The following is a 24,546-nucleotide window of genomic DNA, read 5'->3' on the forward strand; positions in this document are numbered from 1 at the left end:
GTATCTCTATGACAATGACAGTCTCTTATGTTGCTAATATACTACAGAAAGTAGCCATTCATGGTTCAGTTTGTTGTAATTTTTTAATCTGTTTTTTGTTATATTTTTTGAGTTGGAACTGTGATTAATTTTGTATTATTAATGTCTTTAAGTGCTCCCGTATGTAGTAGTGGTACTCGATGAAAAACTCCAATCAGTTTGAACACATATATAGTATTAATCAAAGAGCTACAAAGATTTTGAATTGACAAATGAAAATCAAGACAATCCTGACAACTCTAAAGCACATAGAATTGAATCTTGAAATTATCTTTATTATCTGAAAAAAAATTCATTCCTTCCTATCTGTGTTCGATATTGTTAAGCCACAATTCATTCCCACAGTTGATACTTATTCTAGATTGATAAAATTCCTTACGTGTTCAAAAAAAGGTGAAGCTAAGATTCCTCAAAGTAATCATATAGATAGTTCCCAAACAAACATAGAATTGTTTTCGTCAGAAAAGCATTAGAAAATGAATGCACAGAATTGCTTTCTTCAGAAAAAGTAACCAAATCATTCTTACTAGATTCTTTGTCTTTACACAAAAATCTGGTTCTTGAATAAACAAACACGGATCATATCTATCCAGCAATGTTCTGTCCCGTACCGCGAGAAAGGAGTGCCTGAGTAAGACGTTGACAGGGTGCACCCAACATACACAAAAGTATGTCCCTGGTCTTCTCCTCCAAGGCTGCCATATTCAAACTCACTATGGTAGTGGTTCGAAAATCGTCTGGCACGGTGCTTGCAATGATCTGCAGTATTTCATCCACACAACTCCATGGAAATAACTCTGTTGGCGTTCCGTCCCAACATGCAGCTACATAGGATGCCCGAACCCAATTCTTTACTTCTTCCCTTCTAATTATATACGTCTGGTCTAGTATTTGCTCCAAATTTTCGATGACCAGAGCGAATTCAGTCGCAGAGTGTTGTCCTGCATTCAAGCTCTTTAGTTGTTTAGAGAGCGACTTTTCCACAGAACATCGTTTACAATTACATCTGAACTTCCACGTCGCACACATCTCCTCTCGCTCCGGTTGGCGGCAGAGTGGGTCAAAGTAAGACACTGTTATTTCTTCCCCTTTCTTAACGGGTTTCGCGGCATGCACTCGAATCATTCTTGGGCCTACATATGCTCTGTTCGCGTTCGGCATGCAGGAATGGTTGATGAATGACACCAGCGGCCACAACCCACAGAAGGAAATTGGCGCTCCCTCTTGTAGGCGCCCATCTGCAAAGCTCATCAGCCCCGCGAAAGAATTTCGGGAAACGATTTTGCGGATTCGGTGAAGATTCAGCTCTGGTTTCACTCTGGTTTCACAGGGATCAGCTAAAGGCAATGAATTCCTGATTTTAGGTGAACCATCATCGAGCTCAGTAAGCTGCCTTCGCACTTTCAAAGATACATTGGCAGCATAGGAAACGGCCGCTGCAAGATTTCCCTGCAAAGAAATCTTTATTTTGTGGCTGAGATCGTTCGGAGCGGCCAAAACCTGGTGGTCATTAACAACGACGGCTGCATTGCTGATTAATAAAAGATCGCCAATATTAATCTCTTTGGTTGCAAAGAGCCCGCGACCCCTGCGGCCCCTGGTCCTGTTGATCTCCACAGCTCCAATGAAATCCTCCACATCTGGAGGCTGCTGCGGTTCAATCAGGTACTGCGAAATATCGTACTCCCTGCTTTGGCTCGGAGCATAAGCAAAAGTCCCATTGGGTTGTCGCAGAGCATAGTCGATTTCTGCTCGCCCGGGGCAAAGGTGGAAGGCCATTTGAAGAACCTGGCCTACCTCGGCATAACGCTTGAGGCACTGCAGAGCGCAACCCTTCAGAAAGATGGTCATGAAATGCCGGGATTCGATCTGCAGACCATCGTTGCAGAGATGTAACGCCCGCTCCAAGAAGCCCATCTTGAACAGCTCATCTGCTATTCTTAAAATTACGAGCCGCCGCATCATTTGGTTCTTGGTATGCTCCACAGACTGATCATTTCCAGCTGAAACTTCTATAGCGAGGCTCTGATTTGTTTTCTTGGACGTGGGCCCTGCCGCGGATATCTCTGCATCCATTACGATCAAATTGCTTTCAGCTGCATTCTCAGACTGCTCCGAAGCGTCTTGTTTTGACTCCTTAATGTTGCTATTCCGATATCGGAACTCGAAAATGCGGAGCAATATGACAATTGAGGCACTGCGCGAATGTTTTCAAGGCTGGCGTACGAGGTTCAGAGGGTATTGGGATTTTTGGGAATATTTTGAAGCCAACGGTTATATGGCAGTTCTGTTTCTTTTCTTTATCCAAATTAGTTCAGATGTTTTTCGCGTCTCCACCTTCATTTTGCACGAGAGTGTGATGTTCAAGGATGACTTGACAAGAAACCATTTCAATTGGTTTGTTAGATGCAAATTTTGAGAACAAAATAAAATTCCTCAAAAGTATAGCTTTATAACTATTTTACACTTAGAAAAATTAATAACAATTAACTTTTGTCCACCATTATGCAATTTGATGCAATAGATCTATATTAATTGTCACACCTTGCAATTTCTAATGTTATAAATATTCTTAATTTAATTGTGTTTATTCAATATTTATTTTTTATTTGTAAATTAAACTCATTTATTTATGACTTATTTAGTATAGCATGTTTATATCTTTGATGATGTTTTTGTATAAATATATATAAGCATCATGTCATGTAAGATCTATAAGATCATCAAAAGTATTTAGTAAGAGGCTTGATAATGCATGTACAAGAATGATTATAGGATGTTATAAAATGAACCAAGACTTTTGACCAGCATTATCACAATGCTTGATGCTTGTCATAAATCATTGTTTGATGGGAGATTAATATTAAAATTTATGGCACCTAATTAACATGTCATTATTGCTAATTGCTACATAGTATATGTAGTGGGTTGTCAATTCACAAGATGAAACTCTAAGGACAAAACTGTGTAGCGAGTTAAGTGCTTAGAGTTATGGTATATGTGAGGCCTTGTGTTGATTTGAGAAGTATCCGTTGGGCCTGTGTGACAAAGTTGGGTGCACACAGGCGCTATGTAGGTGAGGCCTTGTGCCAATTTGAAGAGTGTTCAATAGGGCTATGTCATGTGTTAGGCATGCATAGTTATCATGTAGGATCCTATTGTGGAATGGATTTGAGGTACAATCTTGGGGCTATGCTATGTGATGATCCCACTAGAATAATTATAGTGTAAGAAGTCGTCATGGGGAGGATTGGAGGTATAGTTTTGGGGTTCTACGCAATGATCCCAATCTAGCATAGTTATGGGGTAGGCGAGGCATGGAGGGAGCCAATATTTTGTCTTAGAAATTGTTGAATTCCTTTAGTTTATCACATACATGGAGAAATTCTGAGAATAGTGTGGGTATGAGTTATTAATGGTAGTCTTGGTGATGGCCTTTTTCTTAATGCAACATAATATGTCGGGTCATAGTTATATGGTTTGGTACTAGTTGCATGAGAGGGTTGTGTGTGTATTGTATATTCCCTTGGTAGATACTTTTGAGAGATCCTATATGCATTTATAAGTGACAATATTTTCACCTTAACATTTATTTCCTTGTCATAGTACAGACTTATGAAATTAAGGATTCAAATTACTTGTTGGTAAGAATTATATTTACATGATATATAATATTCTTGACCAAGCACATGTTTATTAAGTTCAAAATGTCAAATAACTAAGTCTCTAATCACATAGATAGTCAAAGCTATCATAGATGAGCCCTTGAGGCATATATATGACTTATAACTCCCAACTCTCTAAGAATTGTTTTGAGTTCAAGCGTTCTTCTTGATTTTATGGACAATATGTTTGTATTTACAAATCTAGTTATAATTTAAGCATCAAGAATTTAATATAAATAAGAATTTTATTTTACTTAAATCTACTTGTATTCTAGATATTACTATGCCCTCCTAAGAAAAATATTAATGTTAAGTATTTCTTTTTTACTACAAATATTGCATTCCATAGAAATGGTGGATTCAAATTATAGTAAGCTTTTATTAGTTCATGCCGTTGGCAGGATACTAACTCATCGGTCAGATGCAAATAAATGCCAACTACCTTTTCCATCCCACCAATGGCAGATAAATATTTTTTTGCCTATACAGAAATTTGTAATGTTGACCTATTTTCTATGATTTTAACATATGAAAAAAACCTAATTATCTTTATTGGGATTGGTGGGGAGTAAAAATAGTAAGGAGGAAAATTAATTTTCATTACATATTAATATAGAATTTTCAACACTTTGCAAATACATTGGTTTATAAGAATTTTATGAATGCATTAATTACAACCTTATCTTTTCCTTATCTTTTTCACATTTGTGACAAGTGGATTAACTTTTTAAAAAACAATTATTTTTATCCTCCAGCTCACAAATGAATGTCTAATCAATAATAATTATTACTATTTATTTTTATTACCAAGTTTTTTAATCAAATATGTCTAATCAATAACAATTATTACTATTTATTTTTATTACCAAGTTTTTAAATCAAATATAGAGTTTAGTATTTCAATTTGTAATTTTTTAAAAACTTTGATTTTTTAATAAAAGTACTTGAATTATTGCTATCATTTTACTTTTATAAATTAAAAAAAATTAAAGAACATTCTTTTTTAATTATATTTTATAATAGTGTTTGTAATATGTATAATTAATAAGTGTTACAATTTAAAAATTATATCATTTATTATTATTATTATTTATTTAAACAATTTATCATTTAGCTTAAATATATTTAAAGCTTAAATATATATTGTAATATTAAATTAATACTTATATTTTACATCAAAAAACATAGTGAAGGAAATAACCACACAAAAAGAAAGATACTTCAATTCTAAAAGATGTATAAATTATTATTAAGTTTTCCTAAACTATGTGCTAAGATTAAATTGCTATATGTTATTTCTTATTTATTATATTATATTTATTCATTAACATTAATTTATATGTATTACATCTATATATTATTTACAAATGTACATAATAAATTATATACATATTATTTCATAATTAAAAATTACTTTATTCTATGAAAACATATGAGCCATCTATCAGATGACAAGTGCAATTCTAGGCAAAAATCAATGCATTCGCAATCCTAATTTACAACTATTTAACCTTATTCTCACTCACGTACACCTCTACTACACCTCTACAACGGCAAGAACTACGACGCATTGCGTCTCTTGTTAATATGATTAATTCCACCAATCCTTGTTAGTTTTGGGTTAGCCTTAAGGTTTCATTAATATTATTTTTTAACAAAACCAATAGGGGAGAGACTATTTACTAATCATGTTTACCTTCATTGTAATTTGTAACATACCACCCTTATAAATATGAGAGGCAGAACCGGGAAAAATCTCTAAAATCATTGAGATAAAAATTCAAAAGTTGATGTATATTATTTAAAGGAACATTTGACATTAATATCTCCCTTGATCAAAATCTTTATGTTCTACTAAACCAAAATGATGATTACGATGATCTTGGAAAATCTTTTGATAATAAACAGGGCTTGTGATTACTCTCCGCCTAGATCTTGTAAAGAATGGGAATATGACTAAGATCACAATAACAACTAGAGAAAGGATAACCCATAAAAATGGCTCATGAGTAATAGACATATAAACTCATTTTCCACCATAATCTTCATATTTGTAAGGAAATAAGAATATTGAAATTAAGATGTGCAAAGTCATCTCCACTAATGCCACTCATGATACACTTACAAGGACCAAGAAATTCTTGAAGATATTATCTAGAGAGATTCATTCATTCTAACTTAGTATCAAAATAAAATAACTACATTTAGCCTTTATACACATTTATTTCCCAAAGTTTCTACAAATTTTTTCTTTTGTTCAAGATATTAGTAGCCAAGAGCAATCAAATAATACCTTTAGAGCCATTACTAGGGAGCCAACACAAAAATAATTACAATCAATCTATATCTAAATTTATTTTAAAGTTTTGCTACTAGACAAAATTTATACAAAAACTTCCTTTGTTCAAGATACTAATAGCTTAGAGCATTTATAAATACCTTTAGAGTCATTACTAGGGAACAAACACATTTATTTCCTATAAAGAACTATAATGTTTCTTAGTAAAAACTAGAAGAAAGAATATCCTAGCTATTGATGAAGCTCCTCTAGGAAAACTATTGAGATCCTTTCGTAGAGAATGCATTTCTTTCTAATGACACTACATTTGAGATCCTTTCAATTGATCAACAATCTTGAAACCTTCAACCTTAGTCCATCTCACTATTTAAAAAAAAAAAAAAATTAAAAACTATCCATTACTTAAAATCTCTCTATTATTGGTAATCCAAATTTTTAAGCTAGTAGGACTTTTTGTTGTAGAACATAGTGGTTGGAAAAGTGTTTGATGCCTGAAGATTTTGTGATGAATTGATTAGAAATATTTTCTTAGGAGTCTTTAAAATTTTAAGGAGAAATTAAATGCTAGTATTTGTTCATTATTTAAGGCAGGATCATAAAAATGTGGAAATCTTATTGTGGGTTTTTAATATAGCGTGATGTTGGATGATAATGCAGTGATTTTTTTTGTTGAACGATGTCTTTCTATCCCACTAGAAAAATTATTTCCTGTTGCATGCAAGTAACATATGATCGAGTTATTTCTCTTTGTCAGATTGAACCCTAAACGTGGTAGTAATTGGTTGGGGAAGAGGTTATGTTCAACTCAATTGCCTTTTGGTTTCAATATTCAGTCTTCTACTATAGTAGGAACTCCATCGAGAACCAGCAATATTTTTTGTGAATAGATTTAGAAATCTAAATAGAAGAGGATATAGGCAATTCTTAGGGTCTTGGATGACAAGGTGCAAAAGTATTAGTATTTAGTTTGGGTTTTAGAGATTATCTAAACTTGATGCATAGTGAGATGGGCCTTTCCAAGTTTCTATGACAAAATGCTAAAAAATGTGTGTTTTCCCATTAGTTTCCCAATACAAACAATAGGCTTATGTAACCCAAATTGAATTCTTGATCTTCCTAATGATACTCTATGACTCTATGGGTCTTGAATCCCCTAATCCAACCTATTGAATTGGTTCCCAAAGTCTCAAGTGCCTCTTTTCTAGGTCAAATCCAACAACTCTGCCTATTAGGCCTACAAGCCCCATTTAGGCCTCAAGTGTTGTTCTCTTGTATTTTTCTCTCAAATTTCCCAAAATATCAAACAAATGAATTATCAATTTGGATACTCATTTGGCTTCTTCACAACATATGAAAATATTGGGTAGGTTTTTTTTTGACCATGTCCCTACTGTATCACTATGGCCCTTTTTTTAGGTTGAAAAATCCCCACATTTACAAAGGAAGTATAAGGAATACTTATACAAAACCATATAACTTTTTAAAGTATCCAAAAATGATCCCAAATCAAGTGTTATTCAATTAGTTTGGACCCATCAACTCTCCATATAGGCTTACTCAAAAACCCTCACCAAAAAGGGCCTAAAACTAGGGTCTTTTCAAACCTGACCAAGACTCACTTCTAGGACTTGTTCTTTGATCATATACTATGTATATGATGATTAATTTGAAATGTTTTACATAAAATCATGACCTCCTTTAGACAGATCTTTTGTTGCATAGCCTATGACACTACTTTTGTGCCCTTTTTCCCACTCTTCCGAATGGTGTACACTTGTGATAACTCTTTCTATTCTATTATTTTGGCAAGCATCATATTATACAACTATTATAGAGTTTATTAAATGAGAAATGGTAATTATATTCATGGAATAGCTCCATTCATATTGAAAACATTAAAACTTGCCTTAAGGGAATGCCTTGTTTGCTACAAGAATAATCCAATATTGAAAGGAACGTGATCAGATAATAAAGAAATTTAATGGGGATACTTTTATGGATAAATAATACCATAAAAACTTCAAGCCATAACCTTGACATGGGAAGAATGACAAAAAATCAACAAACTTGCATTAGAAATGAAGCTTTAATATTTCATTTTGAACTACGGTATGTACATTACTATGTCTCTTCCATACCATGGCCTTCCATGACTCTTATAGGGTTAATAACCACCATCTCAACCAATCCAAATAGTTGGATCCCTTGAATTTTTTTTTACATATAATTTAGGCTTTTCCCTCCAAATGGGAACTAGCCATTATTATTCAAAAATTCAAATTTCAAACTTGATTTTAATTTTCTTAGTAGATTCAAATCTCATTCAAATTTATCAAAAACATACTTAAAGTTTTATATAACCTATATAAAATCCTTATTTTATTCCCATGTGGGTAATATTGCCCCCCTTACATCATTTTGATCCTAAGGTCCTTATAAGGAACTTTAGGATTCACATACATCTTATTGGTTTGATCATTACAATAGGCCATAATGGGCCTTAAACTATTCCAATTAACTCTCATTGATGTCTTTGAGCCTACTTTTACATATTAATTCCTCATTTGATCAAATCTTTATTTGGGTTCCCCTACACCATACTCCCCTCCTTTAAAAGTGCTCTTCTTCCTCCCACAATCCTTGACGAAGTTCTGCAATGTTGTCTTTTCTTTTCAAATTTATGTTACAATAACAACTCTCCATGAGTTGATCTCCTACCTACATCAAACTTATACAAAAGGTTAGAATTATTATTTTTGGCTACTTGCTGCCCTTCATGATAGTTTGGATAAACTGTTGTTGCAACTTTTCTCATCTTCTTTTGATCTTCTTTCCTCCTCACTATTCTCCCAATTATAGGGACTCTACCATTACCAACTTCTGAAACCAAAGGACATTTTATGGTTCCTATAATGACTCCATTTTTCATCCATGTCATTAGATTGTTTATTCTCCTTTGCCCTGTCATTCAAAACCTTGCCTTCATTTGGATTCTTCACTCTCTTATCTACCTGTAACCTCAAAGACTCTTTGTTTCAAAAGAATATGGTCATGTTCTCCTACTCCTTTTCATCTTCATGGGTCTCAAAATAAACTTATCATTCCCTTTGTGCACCAAGTATGTTCTTGTCAACCTAATATGCAATGTCCTTAAAGCCTGTCATGGCCGCCCCAAGATGATGTGGCAACAGGTCATTGGAATTACATGAAAAAGGACTAGATCATGGTATTTCCATATGGAAAAATTAAAATAGGTCATCTCCCTCACCATTATTACATTCTCCTTGCTCACCTATGTGGCTTGAAAAGTATGGTCATGTGGTCATTTTGGCAATCCTAATTTCTCAAACATCTCACAAGATACTAGGTTGTCTTGTGAGCTTGAATCAATTATCATTTGAGAAACCTTGGACTTTTCTCTTGCACCTAGATCTAAATATGGTTGGTCTTCTTATTGATTGCCCCCTTCTAACTATTGGGAACTCTCTTTCCTCAATATTTGCATTATTTAAACTAGTTTCTTCTTGATTTTCCTCTTGCACCAAATGGACTCTCCACCCTATCTTTTTCAGCTTATTCAATGGGAATTTGTATGAAGTGTTCCCCACTTCATCACATGTGAAGCACCTACCTACAAACGATACTCTTCCTTCACCATATCTTTCACCTCTTGAACTTTGATTTTGACTTCACAGGCTCCTTGTCTTTATGTTGTTCATTTGATCCCTGATTTTCATTTGAAGGTTGGATACCTCTTACTCTACCTTTTTTGTTGCCATTATCCTATCTCTCTTGTCTCCTTTTAATCTTCTCCTCATTTGTCATTGCCAGTTTAGAGCACTCCTCTATGGTTCTAGCTACTACAACATTGATTCCATCTTGAACATTGAACCTCAATCCTCCCATGTATCTTGCCACCTTCTCATCTTCCTCCTCTTCATGAGAAGCCTTGATATCTAGCTTGTGAAACCCCTTCCTATGTCCTTGAACATCAATGTTCTTATATCTTAGGATTTGATTCTTTTATACCTTGTAGTATTTAGAGAGAAAAATGTTCCCTCATCTTTTCCATCATTTTTTTCCATGAATTGATCTCAGGTTTTCTTTTCTTCCACCTCTTTTCCTACAAACAATCCGACCACAATAGTGCATTGCCCTTTTAGTCTTGATATAGCAATCTTAACTTCATCTTCTTATACCACATCTTCACAATAAAAAAGTTCTCCATGGCTCCAAACCAATCAATTAACTCCTCCTCATTCATCTTCACATCATACATTGGGATATAAAATTTCTCTTTGTAGTCACTTCCTCTAATGTCTTTAGCATGTTTAACCATTCTTACATCATTTGGGTCTATCTCTTCTCTTAAAGCCCTTTCTTCTTCTTCTTCTTCCACTTCCACTTCCTCTTATTCATCCTCACTTTGATCCTTATGATCAATCTCCTTATTCTTATTATTCTTCTTGTTCACCTTCTCTAACTCCCTCTCCATCCTTCTCATCTTTTCCATAACATTATTGTACTCTTTAGCCTTTTGTGCCACTAGTTTGGCAAGATCATCGTTTGTCATCCTAGGAGGCATGTTTTGAGCCTCTCCAAAGTATTCCCCTTTTGACATGTAATCCCTTACTCTTTCCCAAATGATTCTAGTATGCTCTAATACCACTTTATGTAGAGAAAGATGGGCCTTGCCAAGTTTCTATGTCAAAATGCTTTAAAAGATTGGTTTTCCCACAAGTTTCCTAATACAAACACTAGGCTTATATAACTCAACATATTATATGATGGCTTCCACTCCCATATCTGCTTCCATTCTTTCCCACGTTGCTCTTGCTAGGTTTCAATCTTCGATTTCTCCCACCTATTTTTCTCTGGCACATAATGGGAATGATGTTCGCTCTCTGACTACAGCGGTGGATGCTCTTTGTCCCTCTACTACGGCTAGGGCCAATGTAGTTGTTTCTCTTATGGCTCCTCCTGTTGAGGCTCACCGTTCCCCTATTACTCAATCTCAGGTTGCTGTGGGGAGATTTGCTATCTCTTATGTTGATGTGGCTACCTATGAGGCAGATATTAAGGGTCTTGATGTGAAGTCAAGGCTCCGTTGGGTTGTTCTTGTCTCTGTAAGTAACCCGCTAGTGCTTCATCTAGATTAAAAAATTGTTGATGAGATTTCCACATATGTGGAGGACTAATCTTCTTCAGCTGCTATTTTTTATTTTAGGGGATTTCTGCCCTCTTTGTCAAATTTGCATACTTGGATTTCCAAAAATTGGGAACCTATCATTTTGGATTTAGTGTATATTTACATTGTGGCAAGGGGATTTTTTATTGTGAAATTTACAAATGTTGAAGATAGAAATTCCATCTTCTGTCGTGGTTTCTCTTAGGAGGAGAGGTTCCCCTTGATGGCTAAACCTTGGTAATGATTTTGACCTGATGTCTGAATCCTTTAATAAGATTCCTCTTAGGTAAGATTGTTGAATCTTCCCCTTCACTTTTGGTTGGATTTAGTCCTGGAGGCTGTGGGGGAGGCCCTTGGGGACTTCTTGTTGGTTGATTCAACATCTTCCAATGTGTATAGAACGATGTATGCTCACATTCTTATGGAGATTGATGTTTCAAGGGGGTCCCTGAAATGATTAAGTTGGCCTCTCCAAATGGTTCTTGGATTTAGTTTCTAGATTATGAGGGTATTCCCTTCAGATGTAGTAAATGCCATAAGACTAGTCATCTCATTGTGCAATGCTCCTCTGATAAGGTTAGATCAAAGAAATCACCTTCTTGGTGGTTGCAGGTTTTAGATGATCTCTTCACAGTTCAGAAAGTATCCACCGTTGTGGATGGGTTGGATAGCTCTTCTCACAATGATCTCTCTTTGGTGTAGGATTTTGTTATTGTCTTTGATGATTCAAATGTTGTCCCTATAGCGGTGACCAAGAATGTTGCAGTTGTCTCTTCATCTATTGTTGGAACTAAAGATTTGAATGTTGTCCCTCTTCTAGCTCTATTTCGGAATGATGTTGCTGTCCCTTCTTCTGTTGTTGTCCACAACACAGGTGTTGGTATTGTTTCAGTTGTTTTATGTCCTGCAGCGAGGGTGTTGGGGGTTGGTTGTGGCATTGAATGCCTTGATTGGCAGAAGGCTATTGGGAAGGTAGAGGATGAATGAACATCACTAAAAGGAAAAAAAAAGTCAAGTCCTCCAAACCTTCGTTTGATATGTCTTTATGTTCTCAACAGATGGGACCGAAATGAAAATCTTGATGGTCGGTATTTTATAAGGTTTCAAGTCCTTTAAAACCTGTTGCTTGCCTACTCTTTTAAGGCTATCCCTTTTTGTATGGCTCTCCTGGCTTTCTTTGGCCCTTTGTTTCTTTATTGTTTGTTTAGGTTCTAGACTTAATGTCTATTTCTTTTGTAAACCGATGGGTTTCAGGGACTCGTTACAACTTGTTTTACTTAATAAAAAACACTAGGCTTATCTAACCCAAATCAAATGCTTGATCTTCCCAATGATCACATATGATTCTAATGGCATTGGATCCCCTAATATAACCTATCGGATCAATTAAAAAAGTCTCAAGTTCTTATTTCCTAGGCCAAACCCAACAACTCTCCCTATTATGCCTACAAGCGCTAATTAGGACTAAAGTGTTTTCCTCTTGGATTTTTCTCTCAAAATTTCCAAAACATCAAGAAAATAAATTATATATTAGGATACTTGTTTGGATTCTCTACAGCATATGAAATATTGAGTAGCATTTTTTTCGATCGTCTCCCTAGTGTACAATTATAGCCCTCTTTTTAGGCTTTAATATCCCCACATTTACAATGGAAATATAAGGAATACTTAACACCCAAACATATAAATTTGTATAGTATCCTAAAATGATCCCAAGCCAAGGTTGTTTAATTAGTTTGGACCCATCAACTCTCTGTATAAGCTTAAATCCTTACAGTCAAGAAATGAGGTGCATTGAATGATCTAATAATGAAATAAAATGAGCTAACAAACGTGAGCCTATGAACAACAAAATAAGAAGTACTAAATAATTGGAAACACATAATAAAACATTGAAACCAATCAAATACTCCAAGCTTTTGTTGCTTCTCTTTGATTTTATGAAGTGTGCACTCAACTGTGAATTTGGCAGCACTCAGACTCTGAGCTTCAAGAAATGATAAAAGATATTGATTTAACTAATAGCAAGATGGTATAAAATTAACAGAGGTTCGATGTGAAAGTGACTCATTGATCCAATTGAGAGATAGGAGGGTTGTTTGTATAGATTTTCTGAAAATCCATAAATGGTTGAGATCGATTTGGGAAAATCATGATCAACGGACAAGGATGAAAGAGACTGGAGGAACAATTGGAAAGTTTCCAATTTTAAATCGAAAAAAATAGAAGATAAAATTTGAGATATTTTCAATTTTGGACAGTTAAAGTTTCCAATTTTTGAAAATGGAAAATTTTAAATCATTTTTAATTTTGGATTTCTAGAAAAAATAGAATTTTCAATTTATGAAGATTTTTTAATTTTCTAATTTTATATTTCCCCATAAAATTAATTATTGAGATTTAATTGAATTAAAAATTCAATTTAAATTTGAAAGATAAAATTAATTGAAATTAAACATCAATTGATCAAAATTGAAATGGAAAGAAATAAAGATGAAATTAAATTAAATTCATAATTTAATTTAATTTAATTTTTTTAAATGCGCCGGGTAAACTTTTTAATGTGACCGATAGCGCTGGTGCGACACACCCACCGGTACCACAGGGACGGGGGAGACTAGAACCCGTGACCAACCCCCTGCAACAAGGAAGATTTAGCCAACCGAGCTAGGGCCCCAGCCCAAATTCATAATTTAATTTAATAGAGAGGAATAAATTAGTTAATTTAAATAATCAATAATTATTATTTAAACTATGGAAAATTGAATTTAATTAACTGATAACGATCAATTAATTAACAGTTAAATAATTAAACAAACTTAATTATTTAATTAAAAGTAGGGAATGATTAAATGATGGAAAAATTTGATTATAGAGGAAATAAGATGATTAATTAACAATTTACAACCCTTAATTAATAGAAGAATAATTAGTGGAATAAATGTAAGTCGCAAGTCTATCCATTTTTGGGTGTCTACATTTGCACCTCTTTGATATAATGCACTTATGAGCGTTGTATCAAAGAATTTCACATAAGGTTATGACCCAACTTGCCCTAGTGATAGCAAGTGGACTATATGCCCCCTTGAGAGAATGTTTGTGCAAGAAATGCATGAATGATCTCTCGATAAAAGATGAGAAATGTTAGATGAAATGATGAAAGAGAAGAATAGTGAGTAAGAAGTGAAGACTTAGTTAGATGATGATGATTGCTTGATTGTTAAAGATTGCTTAATAAGAATCATGTCTAGTTTTAGGAAGGACTTATCCTGTATAAGACTAGTGACAATGTCTAGTTTCAGGAAAGATACATCCTATATAAGACATATGATCATTGATTTATTGAATGATTGGTATAAAGTTTTGAATTTTTTTGACAAATTGATGGATTGACTAAAATTGGATTGATTGATTGATCGATTGAAGAAATGTTAGTGAGAAGCATGAACGAGCTAGAAGAATGAATTAGGAGAAATGATTTAGAAGAATTGATGTTGTGCTATCAAGTTGGATGATGTATTGAGTCATTGCTAGATATTTTTCATAGGTTTTCATCATCGTGCTTTATTGAAAAGAAAGAGATATAAGGGCACCCATATATTAACCATCTAGATACCACTACTATCTCTGATTAACAAGAAGAAAACAAACAAGAAAGTTTCAATATTATTCTAGGTTGTCTCAGATCATGAGTGTGTGTAGTTGGGTAAAAGCACAAACCCGTGTCACCCTTTTATAAAGGAGAAGGCTAGCAAAAGTGTAATTGTTCATCTTCAAGGACATAAAACTGGTAGTATTATTTAAAATTTGATTATGAAGTAAACTAATGAAAGGTGTAGAAATGGATAAAGTTTAGGATTATAAATTTTAATAATTATTTGGAATAAGAATTGATATATTTTCCTAATTTAAAAAAAATAAAAATTTATGCGTTGAAAAATGCCAAAAATCAAGGGTCTAGTTCCCACCACAAAATTATATGGAAATAAACTTATTTCTCTTCAATCTTAGATTATGATATAGATAACATATATAGGTAGAACAATCAAAAGTAAAAATTGGCTTTACATCGATGTTTTATCTTTTATAATGATTTAAATTTCAACTCACCTGAAATCAACAATTTTCATCTCCCACCACATTTTTCAAAACAAATCTATTCTAACCAAAAGAAAAATTATACATTCTTGAAGATGATTCTCTCCTCTAGAACCTCATGTAAATTTTAATTTTTTTGATATGATTCAATGATTTTTCCTTTCTCAAAATTGGCATCTTCTCGAGTGTGAAAATACGTACTTATCAAATTTTTTAATTATAATATATTATATCTAATTAAAACACTATAAACTCTATATGATAATATTCTTGACTCTAAGCTCTATAAAATGGTGTTTATATGTTATTTTAAAATATCATAAAAAATAGTAAGAGTCATTGAAACGATAGTTTTTTGAAATAATTTTATTTCTTTAGTAATTGGATACAAATTAGTATAAAACATGCATTTAATAGACATTTCCAGTTGGAAAAGTGTGACACCATATAAAGCTTAGCTAGAATGAAATTTCTTAGATCATATGTTTGAATAAAATTGATTTTTAGATAGAAATACTCAAATTCATTTGTTCTGATAAGTTAGCCTCAAAGTTGATGCAGCTTTGTATTTTTACCTGGTTGCCAGATGCGTGAAAATTCTTATCACATTCACCCTATATCATCTTTGCCCCAAAATTTTATTAAAAAATTCCACAAGCAATAAACAAAGAAAACAAGATGATAAACCATCATAGCCTCTCTCAACACTCAGTGGTATCCTTGAGGAGCATAGGAACATAATCATGAAAGATAAATCAATAATGAACTAACATAAAGGACTTTGTCAATAACCGTATTGGTCATTAATTGGATTGATTTAATCAGTCCATTGTTGTTTTTGTGAAGCCCATTTTTTTGATTTGGTTTGATATTTGATTGTCACATTTTTCTGCTTGTGATGATGCAAAGGTATTCTATTACAAAAAAATATTATGTTTGATTATTTTTTTTATAGAATTTTTTAGGATCATATATTATGTTTTTTTATCAAAATTTTCATGATATTTTCAAATGTTTTTTGAATATTTTTGTCAGGACATTTTTCAAATGTTTTTGTAGATTTTTTCATGACATTTTTTGAATGTTTTTGAAGATTATTTCAAGATTTTTAAAAATGTTTTTGAAGAATTTTTTCAGGACATGTTAAGACAATTTTTGAAGACTTTTCCAATGCATTTTTCAAATTTTTTTGAAGATTTTTTTCAGGATATTTTAAAATTGTCTCCAATGTCTAGCAAGGTAAGGGATTGGTGGATTGATTGGTATATGCATAAAGGAAAAAGGTTTCTTAGTGTGCCTCCAGATGTTCAAATGTTAAGGTCTATATATAGGATGTGATAACATGTTTTTGAAAAGATTAGGGATTGAACATGACAAGATAGGGTGATGATATGGTGCATTGATTTGCAAGAAATGTAGGATTGGACATGTCAAGAGGATGTTGAATTTTTTTTTTTTTTGTATTTTTATGTCCTTTTTATTTTTCTATCAAGATCAAGAGAGGGATTTGGATAAGAGATAATGATGGGTGAAGCAAGATCAAGAATGGACAAGATAAGGGATATGAAGGTTGTGATAAGATAAGTAATATTGACCAAAGGGATATGGATGGGATAATGGATATGGACCAAAGGGATGTGGATAAGATAAGGAATATGGACCAAAAGGATGCTTCTAGGGATATCAATAACCTTGTCAAGATCAAAGTTGGATAAAAAGAGGATTATGGATGTTGATAGGATAATGTATATGAGGGACATATGACAAAGGAGGAAATGAAAGGTATGTGAAATGATAGGAAAGAAGGGATGAAATTGGCCCCCAAGTGTGGAATGCAAGAAGTTCATAAGTTATGCATGATGCCTATTTGTCAAGTTTTCATCATTGTACTTATCCAAAGCCCCTGTTTGCTAGGTTTTCACTATTGGACATCTTTTTTTTCTTGATTTTTTGTGTGTCACCAAAATGCCTAGGCTTAAATATGTGTTGGATGTTGGATGGGGTATTGGAACGCTTGTGTGTGACTAAATGGAAAGGATGACAAGGTCGACTTTGGTACACATCTTGCATGGTTATGGATAAATGAAGGAAAATGAGATTTTGGATTTGATGGAGGAATGATCATGAATTTTGGATTTGATGGTGAAATGAATATGGATTTTGATTTTGGGAGAAAAGGACCCAAAATAGTTTTGAAAGTGGATGGAAGTTGTTTGGATGGTGGAATTGAGGAAGCCTAGGGAAGCTTAAATGCCAATTTTGATTTTTTTTCTAGTATGCAAGTCTTTTACAAGAGACTTGTGAACCCACATAGTTCTTGAATTTTCTTTCCTTTGTTATCCTTTGGAATGTATTGCTTCGACAAGGGATTTAGGAACCTAATTTGTCTTTGATATTTATTTTTGTTCAATGAGCCATTTTGACATTTTTGATTCTTTTGTGTTTTGATAAACATGTCGATTTGATAAGACATGTTGATTATTTGATGATGTGGATTTTTTGACTTGTTACTTTTATGCTTGGCATCCAAGTTTCTTCCCAAGCTATTAGGATTAATGGATGGATATGAATGATATGGAGGCCTTTTGGATGGGTGAAGGATTCTCCAAGATATTTTCCTTTGTTAACTTTGATTTGGGGAAAGATAAGTGGATCATGAACTAGTGGATAGAGGAATATATGGACCTAAGATGGATGAAAGGGATGAAGGGGAAGGTGTACACTTGGGTTTGGACTTGGAAGGGAAACTAACGCCTTTAGAATGAGCTTTGTAGCTAATGGAATGGCCATGATAAGTTGAATTTTCTTTGATATGGAAGGGCTTTGATATACTTTTTTCATAGTTATTTAACCCTTTGACTTGATAATGCATTTGACTAGCAGGATACTTGCTACAAGATTGGGGTGGATATGATATGGAAGAAACAATAGGATTTTGAAGTAGACTAGATTGGATGGAAGTGGATAAACCCATTTGACATGTATGGGGTTCATGAACAACTTGCAAAAAAATTCTTCGATAATAAAGGGGATCAAGAGGACTAATGGGATCATGTGATGGAATAAGAGTAATGAAAGGATTCTTTAGGAGGATATGATCTTGTGGAAGGTATCGAGGATTAGGACATTGTTGGTGGTTTCGAACATCTTTGAACCAAGGTTTAAAGCATTTTGAAGTGGTTCAAATTGCAGAACGGTTGACTCAGAAAAGTTCAAAATCAGAGGATCAAGCCCCATAGATTTTTGTTCCAAGTTTAGAGGCACAAATGATGAGTTAGAAATCTGATTTCAAAATTGATTTTCAATGTTTTGTTCAAAGAGATCAATCTCAATACGAATATTTTAGAATCACAAGGAGATATCACACTAATGGTGGTAGATCACCAGTAGAGAAGCTCCATTCATGGAGTAAGGGAGAAATCAGAGCCCAACTAGAGAATCGTGTTCATCCTTGAAAAGGCAAACAAGGGGTAAAGAGCAACAATCCAAAATATTGGGCATAAAAGATTAAATTAAACCAAGTTTCTAAATCACAAGTGATTAGTTTGGAGAAATTTTCATTATAACTTCTAGACACAGTCACAACCATGCCAACAAGCGTGTCTCCACTACTAGCAATTCCCATGTGAGTCACCCATCCATGAAGTAGTAGTTCAGTTTTAGAGAAAGGAGTAATGCAGACCCTGATTAAAGATACACATTGGGAATTTCACTTCAGATTATCAATACAAGGTAAACTAGATAATGAAATAAAAGTAGTGATATTTTAGAATCAATATTCTAAAAAGGATGATCTGATTATAAAAAGAACATATACATATCATGATAAGGCAACTTCAAAATCGGTGAAGTTGTGTTTCAATTCTGAAATCATAATATTCATATGTAATTATATCATTTCTTGAATGAATCGATGACTCTTCTTAATATAAAATCTTCTGATGTCCGATACATCTGGACCAAGATTGAACAGATTTGAAAATGTCAATTATTTAAGTCATAGTTGACACTAGTCCAACTTTGTGGTCATCTAAATTCGTCCCCACTCTATGAAGACCTTGTGAATGAAGTATGGACGCCTCTCAAATCACAAGTGATTCCGTCATTGCGAGCAAAGCTGGAGAAGATGTCTTAAATTTTGTAGGCCTTCATTCGGCTTGGTGAACCCTCATTAGATGAAACCATGTTCTGTTCAACTGAATATCGACATGAGAAAAAAGCCAGAACTGAAAGTTTTAAGCTCAGTCTACCTCACCTAAAAAAACTATATATGCAATGCTCAATAATGGGACACAAGGTTGTTAGAGTAAATAATTATTTATTTATTAATTATTTATTCTATTACTTAAGCTTACTTAGGTAATTGCATACATTTAATAGTTGTAGTGATGAGTTGTTGACAACATAGGAGTTTGTTCCCTTCTAGCATGTTCCACCTTTTTGTGGAAGAGTCCTAGGTTGTCAACCTTATCTTTTACCACTTTCTAGCTTGTTCTACAAGCTTCCATGAGGTCTTTATATTTGGGCTCTTTCATTGTATCTCACAACTCATTTTTATTGTAAATACATTTTTCTTGTTCGCAATATTTTCTCTCTCAAGTCCGTTTAGGGTTTTTCAAAGCTCCACCTCTTCCTTCTTGGTTTCCCTTCGAAAAGTTATTTGTATGCAGGTGATCTCGGTGAGCTATGGAGTTGGATTTCATCAACCCCTACATGGTATTAGAGCTTCCTTGTTGCTACTTCGTTGAAGGTTTTTTAAAGCCCTGATTCAGAGACACAAACCCTAGTTTGTTTGTGCATTTTTCTTCAACCCGAGGGAAGAGCATTTCTTTGGAGCACTTTGGGCCCAAACGAACATTGCCATTAGATCCAAAAGGCTGTTTACATTCAGGATTCATATAAAATCCTTTGATTTTGGAGACAGCTCCGGGAGGCAAAATTCTTTTAGCCCTAGTCTTGTACGATCGTATGGACGTACGATTGGCAAAAAAAAATTACATTTTTTTTTTAGGATGCACCACCGTGGCATTTCCCAGTAGCCACCATAAGGTTGTTCACGCACCACTGGTGCCTCCCTTGCTACACTTGGTGAAATACCTCAACTATGCTCTACCCATGCGTCACCATTTTCGGCGATGCCTCCAATCTGCGCCACTTCTTCTAACTACTCTGCTACAGCTCATCCCTCATATGCCTGGCTCCTCCTCCCCTTCGCTGGTCTGCTCTACCCCTACACACTTAGCAATGCCTCTGCACAATGCGCATGGTTTTTTTTTCCCTATCAGCACTACACAATGTGTGACACGTGGCAGGGTTGCGACATGGCACTTTGCCACGTGGCCTCTGCCATGTTAGCTTGTTTGCCACATGGCACCTTTTTTTGCTATGACAACTGCAAAGCCATCAAATTTAAACTAGTGTTTTTCTGATGTTAGCATGATGTCACCCTACATTAGCACCTCTGCCAAGCTCTCCAGGGTCATTTTTGACCTACTTGTAGTTTTTTGGCCATATCTTGAGCATATAGAGGTATTTTTCCGATCTGAAAGAAGTGCTGAAAAGATGGTTTCGAGACAAAGACATTGGTGTAGGTATTTTAAGGTTTTGATGTAGTTTAATTGCCCCTTTTTTTTAGTTGAAGTCCAAAGTTCTATTTTTGACTCCAACATGCATATCTTTTGCATCCCATTTCAATTTTTTGAAAACGTTATATTTTTGGAAAGCTAGTTTTGTCATCTTTTTAGAAATGTGGTCTTTTTCTTTAGATTCTAGCCCATGCTCTTTCTATCATGTTTTTAGCATTTTTGCTCTATGGTGGATATCTTGAGTGTTTTAGGTCCAAGGATCATTTTCTTGGCATGAAATCTTTTGTTTTGTGCTACACTATCTTTTGTGTCAAGTTTTTTCCTTTTCTGATCATTGTAGACATCATTTGTAAGAACTTTTATGTATATGCACTGAGATAAAGTGTCACTCTTGCATTTTGAGTTCATGAACATTGTTTTGAGACAGTTGTACTTGTACTATTTTTATAAAGTACCATGGGGGGATAGTTGTTTGTTGTTTTAGGCCTTCTTCCTTTTTGTTTTCCCATGTAGCATTGGTGTGACCATGTCTTTATAGGTGTTTGTACCTCTTTCTCTCTCTCTCATCATTCTTGGTTCTGTCTGTAGAGGATTTTGGCCCACCTTCTCAGTTGCCTGTCATCTCACCCCATCTACATTAAGGGGGGCTTATGTTCTTGTTCTAATGCATCCTTGGTTCGATGGTTTGATAGTGTGAGCTATGTATTCAGTGGTTGATCCTATATATGAGGCGATTGCAGTGGCTGACTACCTATGCATTTCAGTAAGATGGATCATCTACCATATAGACATGCTTGGTTCATGCCTTCTTCTTCCATGGAGGTTCTTCAAATGAGAAATTTCTTTCTGGTGGCAGATTTTGTGACTTCTTCATGTTTGAGTGATGTTGTTCATGATCACTTTTTGTTCCTATTTTAGGGGACATTCCACTAGTTGGAGGCTTCTTTAGTTCTTCACTAGGTTCACCTCTTTTTGGGGGAGAGTTTTTCCCACATGGTTTTCTCTCTTTCTCCATTTTCAGAGGTTGCATTTTTTGCATTGTACATGGGTACCTAACATGGCCTTATTGCTGAGACCCATTCTGCATTTCATCTTAGCTTTGTGAGCTTAAGGCATTCCCCTAAGTTGCACTTAAGGGGGGCTTTTAGAGTAAATAATTAATTAATTATTCTATTACTTAAGCTTACTTAGGTAAATGCATATATTTAATAGTTGTAGTGATGAGTTGTTGACAACACAGGAGTTTGTTCCCTTCTAGCATGTTTCACCTTTTTGTAGAAGAGTGTGTGGTTCTCAACCTTATCTTCTACCACTTTCCAGCTTGTTCTACAAGCTTCCATGAGGCTTTTATATTCAGGCTCTCTCATTATATCTCACAACTCATTTTCATTGTAAATAAATTTTTCTTGTTTGCAATATTTTCTCTCTCAAGTTCATTTAGGGTTTTTCCAAGCTCCACCTCTTCCTTCTTGGTTTCCCTTCGAAAATTTATTTGCATCCAGGTTATCTTGGTGAGCTGTGGGGTTGGATTTTATCAACTCCTACAAAGGTGACGTTGTGTCAAGGATGCTCGACTCGATCCTGGCAAATTATGAGATGTACCTGAAATCATGAAGAACAACTTAAAGTTTGAAATTTGATGAGATGATCATAACAGCACAACTGGTCATCATTATAGTGTTATTAGAAGATCACGCTGCTAGATCTAACTTCACCAATAGAATTGGTTGGTGAGTTGGAGCTTCAAATACATAATACTTAGTATGGCGCTAGGTGTTTTTTAAATTAGCATAAAAGTATCCATCTCTTGGAACTCCAGGACACCTTCAAACACCGAAACACGATGGAGATACTATCAAGTGGTAAAAGAGACTCAATTTTGGTGATGATTTCGTGCATGAGAAACCCGACCGAGTATGATGCAAAGAGAATGGAACATAGGAAGCCCGATAAGTTCTTAGCTAAGAGGGATTCTAAATCAATGCAGAGTGTTGAATTATAAAAGGCTCAAGTGGCGCAATCACTTTTAGTGCAGGTGTAACACAAAATCAATGCCATATAGTCAGACCTCAAGGTGAAGTTGAACAAATCATTTCAATATGATCATCACATTGCAACTATTACCGAAAGTTAACCATGAAATATCACAAAGGGATTGGTTTAAATCAGTTCTCTTTATACATCACGTATATATATATATATATATATAACGAACATCATAGCCGATGATTAATTGGGAACTTTAATAAAGTTATAAATTGTGATGTTTGATTATTATAAAGAAGATAGACATTATGTTGCCAGGAAATGAAGATAATATGAAAATGGAAAACTACGCATTCCAAGAATTAGTTATCCAAACTAAATGGGAAAAGAAAGAGATAAATAAGTCAGAAAGATAGGTTTGATGGGTTCGACTTTTTCTTTCAGAAGGGGAAAGTGTGTGCTACAGTAGGAGGGAAGAGTTTTTCAGTGTTTTAGTCCTTTTTCTTTTCTGAGAAAGAAGACTTTGGGGTTGTAGAAGACGGGAGCTTTCATTTTTTTGAACCGTGTGTTGGAAAAGAGGGGAAATTTTGATTTTAAATGTAATGCAGGGGAAAGGATTTTTGTTTCCTTTTTAGATTGTGATTTTGATGCTAGGTGTCATTAGATCTTTGTTATATTTTATGCTTTGGGGAAGGGAGGTTTGGAAGATAATTGTACATCAAAACTTGAAGTTTGGACAATTTTCTTCTCACTGATCATTATCTTTGTACGGGCTTCAGTTTTCTCTAAACACATTTAAATGTTGCAGTTTCATGAATACGTTTTGATTTCAAACTATCTTTTAAGCTCCAATTCTTCATTTTCTCAAAAGGATGGAAAATACATTCTTTTCTTTCATTCTCTTTGTAATGTAGCATTAAGGCAAATGAACTTTGTGTCATTTGTTGTTCTTTTCATTTCAAGTTACTTAGTTTTTCCTCATCTATTTCGTGTTTACGGATAGATGTTTGTAAACCTTTATTGTTTTCAGGTTAAAGCATTATCAATTGTAGTGTAGTTGATTCATTGTGTATCCTACATGAGGAGTTGTACCCAATAAAATTCAGAGGAAGTTTATTAATCTAATGATAACCTATCCAATTGTTAATGCTGATTTAGTCTTCTTCTCTGGGCATTTAGAGTTAATTGGTATGTATTTTCTTAGAATACAATCTATTCACTAATAGATTTTTGGTGACTCTACTAGGGAATCGAAAATGAAGATCAATATTAATATTTGTTTCCTCAGTTTTATGATTATCTTCATGTGTGGGAGATTGGCGAATCTATTGCAAATATCATGTTGGATATAAAAGCCATGAAAAGATCGAGGCCAAACCCTTCTCTCCTAGAACTTTATCAACTAGATGATAAAGTGGTATGCGAATTTGTGGATAGCTATAAAGAAAGTGTTTCTTGGGCTATCAAGAATAACATAAGCATAGAAGATGATGCCTCATCTTGGCTGCTATGGAAAAGCCTCTGCACGAGATTTCACAAGTTGAAAGACTTGCAAGAACTTGAGGAGAGAGTGTCTCAGTTGAAGAAACATTTGGAGGTGGATGATGATGAAGCCCCAATTATATCTTCACATTTCATCTCATGCAATTATTTGGTCCTGAGTGAGAAAGGATTCTAAATAGCTAA

The 24,546-nt window shown here is 34.3% G+C and overlaps 1 protein-coding gene across 1 annotated transcript; it reads right to left on the reverse strand.

The window, feature by feature from the left end:
- Nucleotides 1-624: 624 nt before the first annotated feature.
- LOC149555161 (uncharacterized) lies at nt 625-2,115 on the reverse strand. Its single transcript, XM_089829227.1, has one exon. The coding sequence runs from the start codon at nt 2,113-2,115 to the stop codon at nt 625-627; it is 1,491 nt and encodes a 496-aa protein (XP_089685353.1).
- Nucleotides 2,116-24,546: the final 22,431 nt, after the last annotated feature.

The sequence above is a fragment of the Cupressus sempervirens genome, chromosome 5 (genome assembly GCF_028749045.1).
Source record: "Cupressus sempervirens isolate cs-2001-9-10 chromosome 5, ASM2874904v1, whole genome shotgun sequence".
Classification (NCBI taxonomy): Eukaryota; Viridiplantae; Streptophyta; class Pinopsida; order Cupressales; family Cupressaceae; genus Cupressus; species Cupressus sempervirens.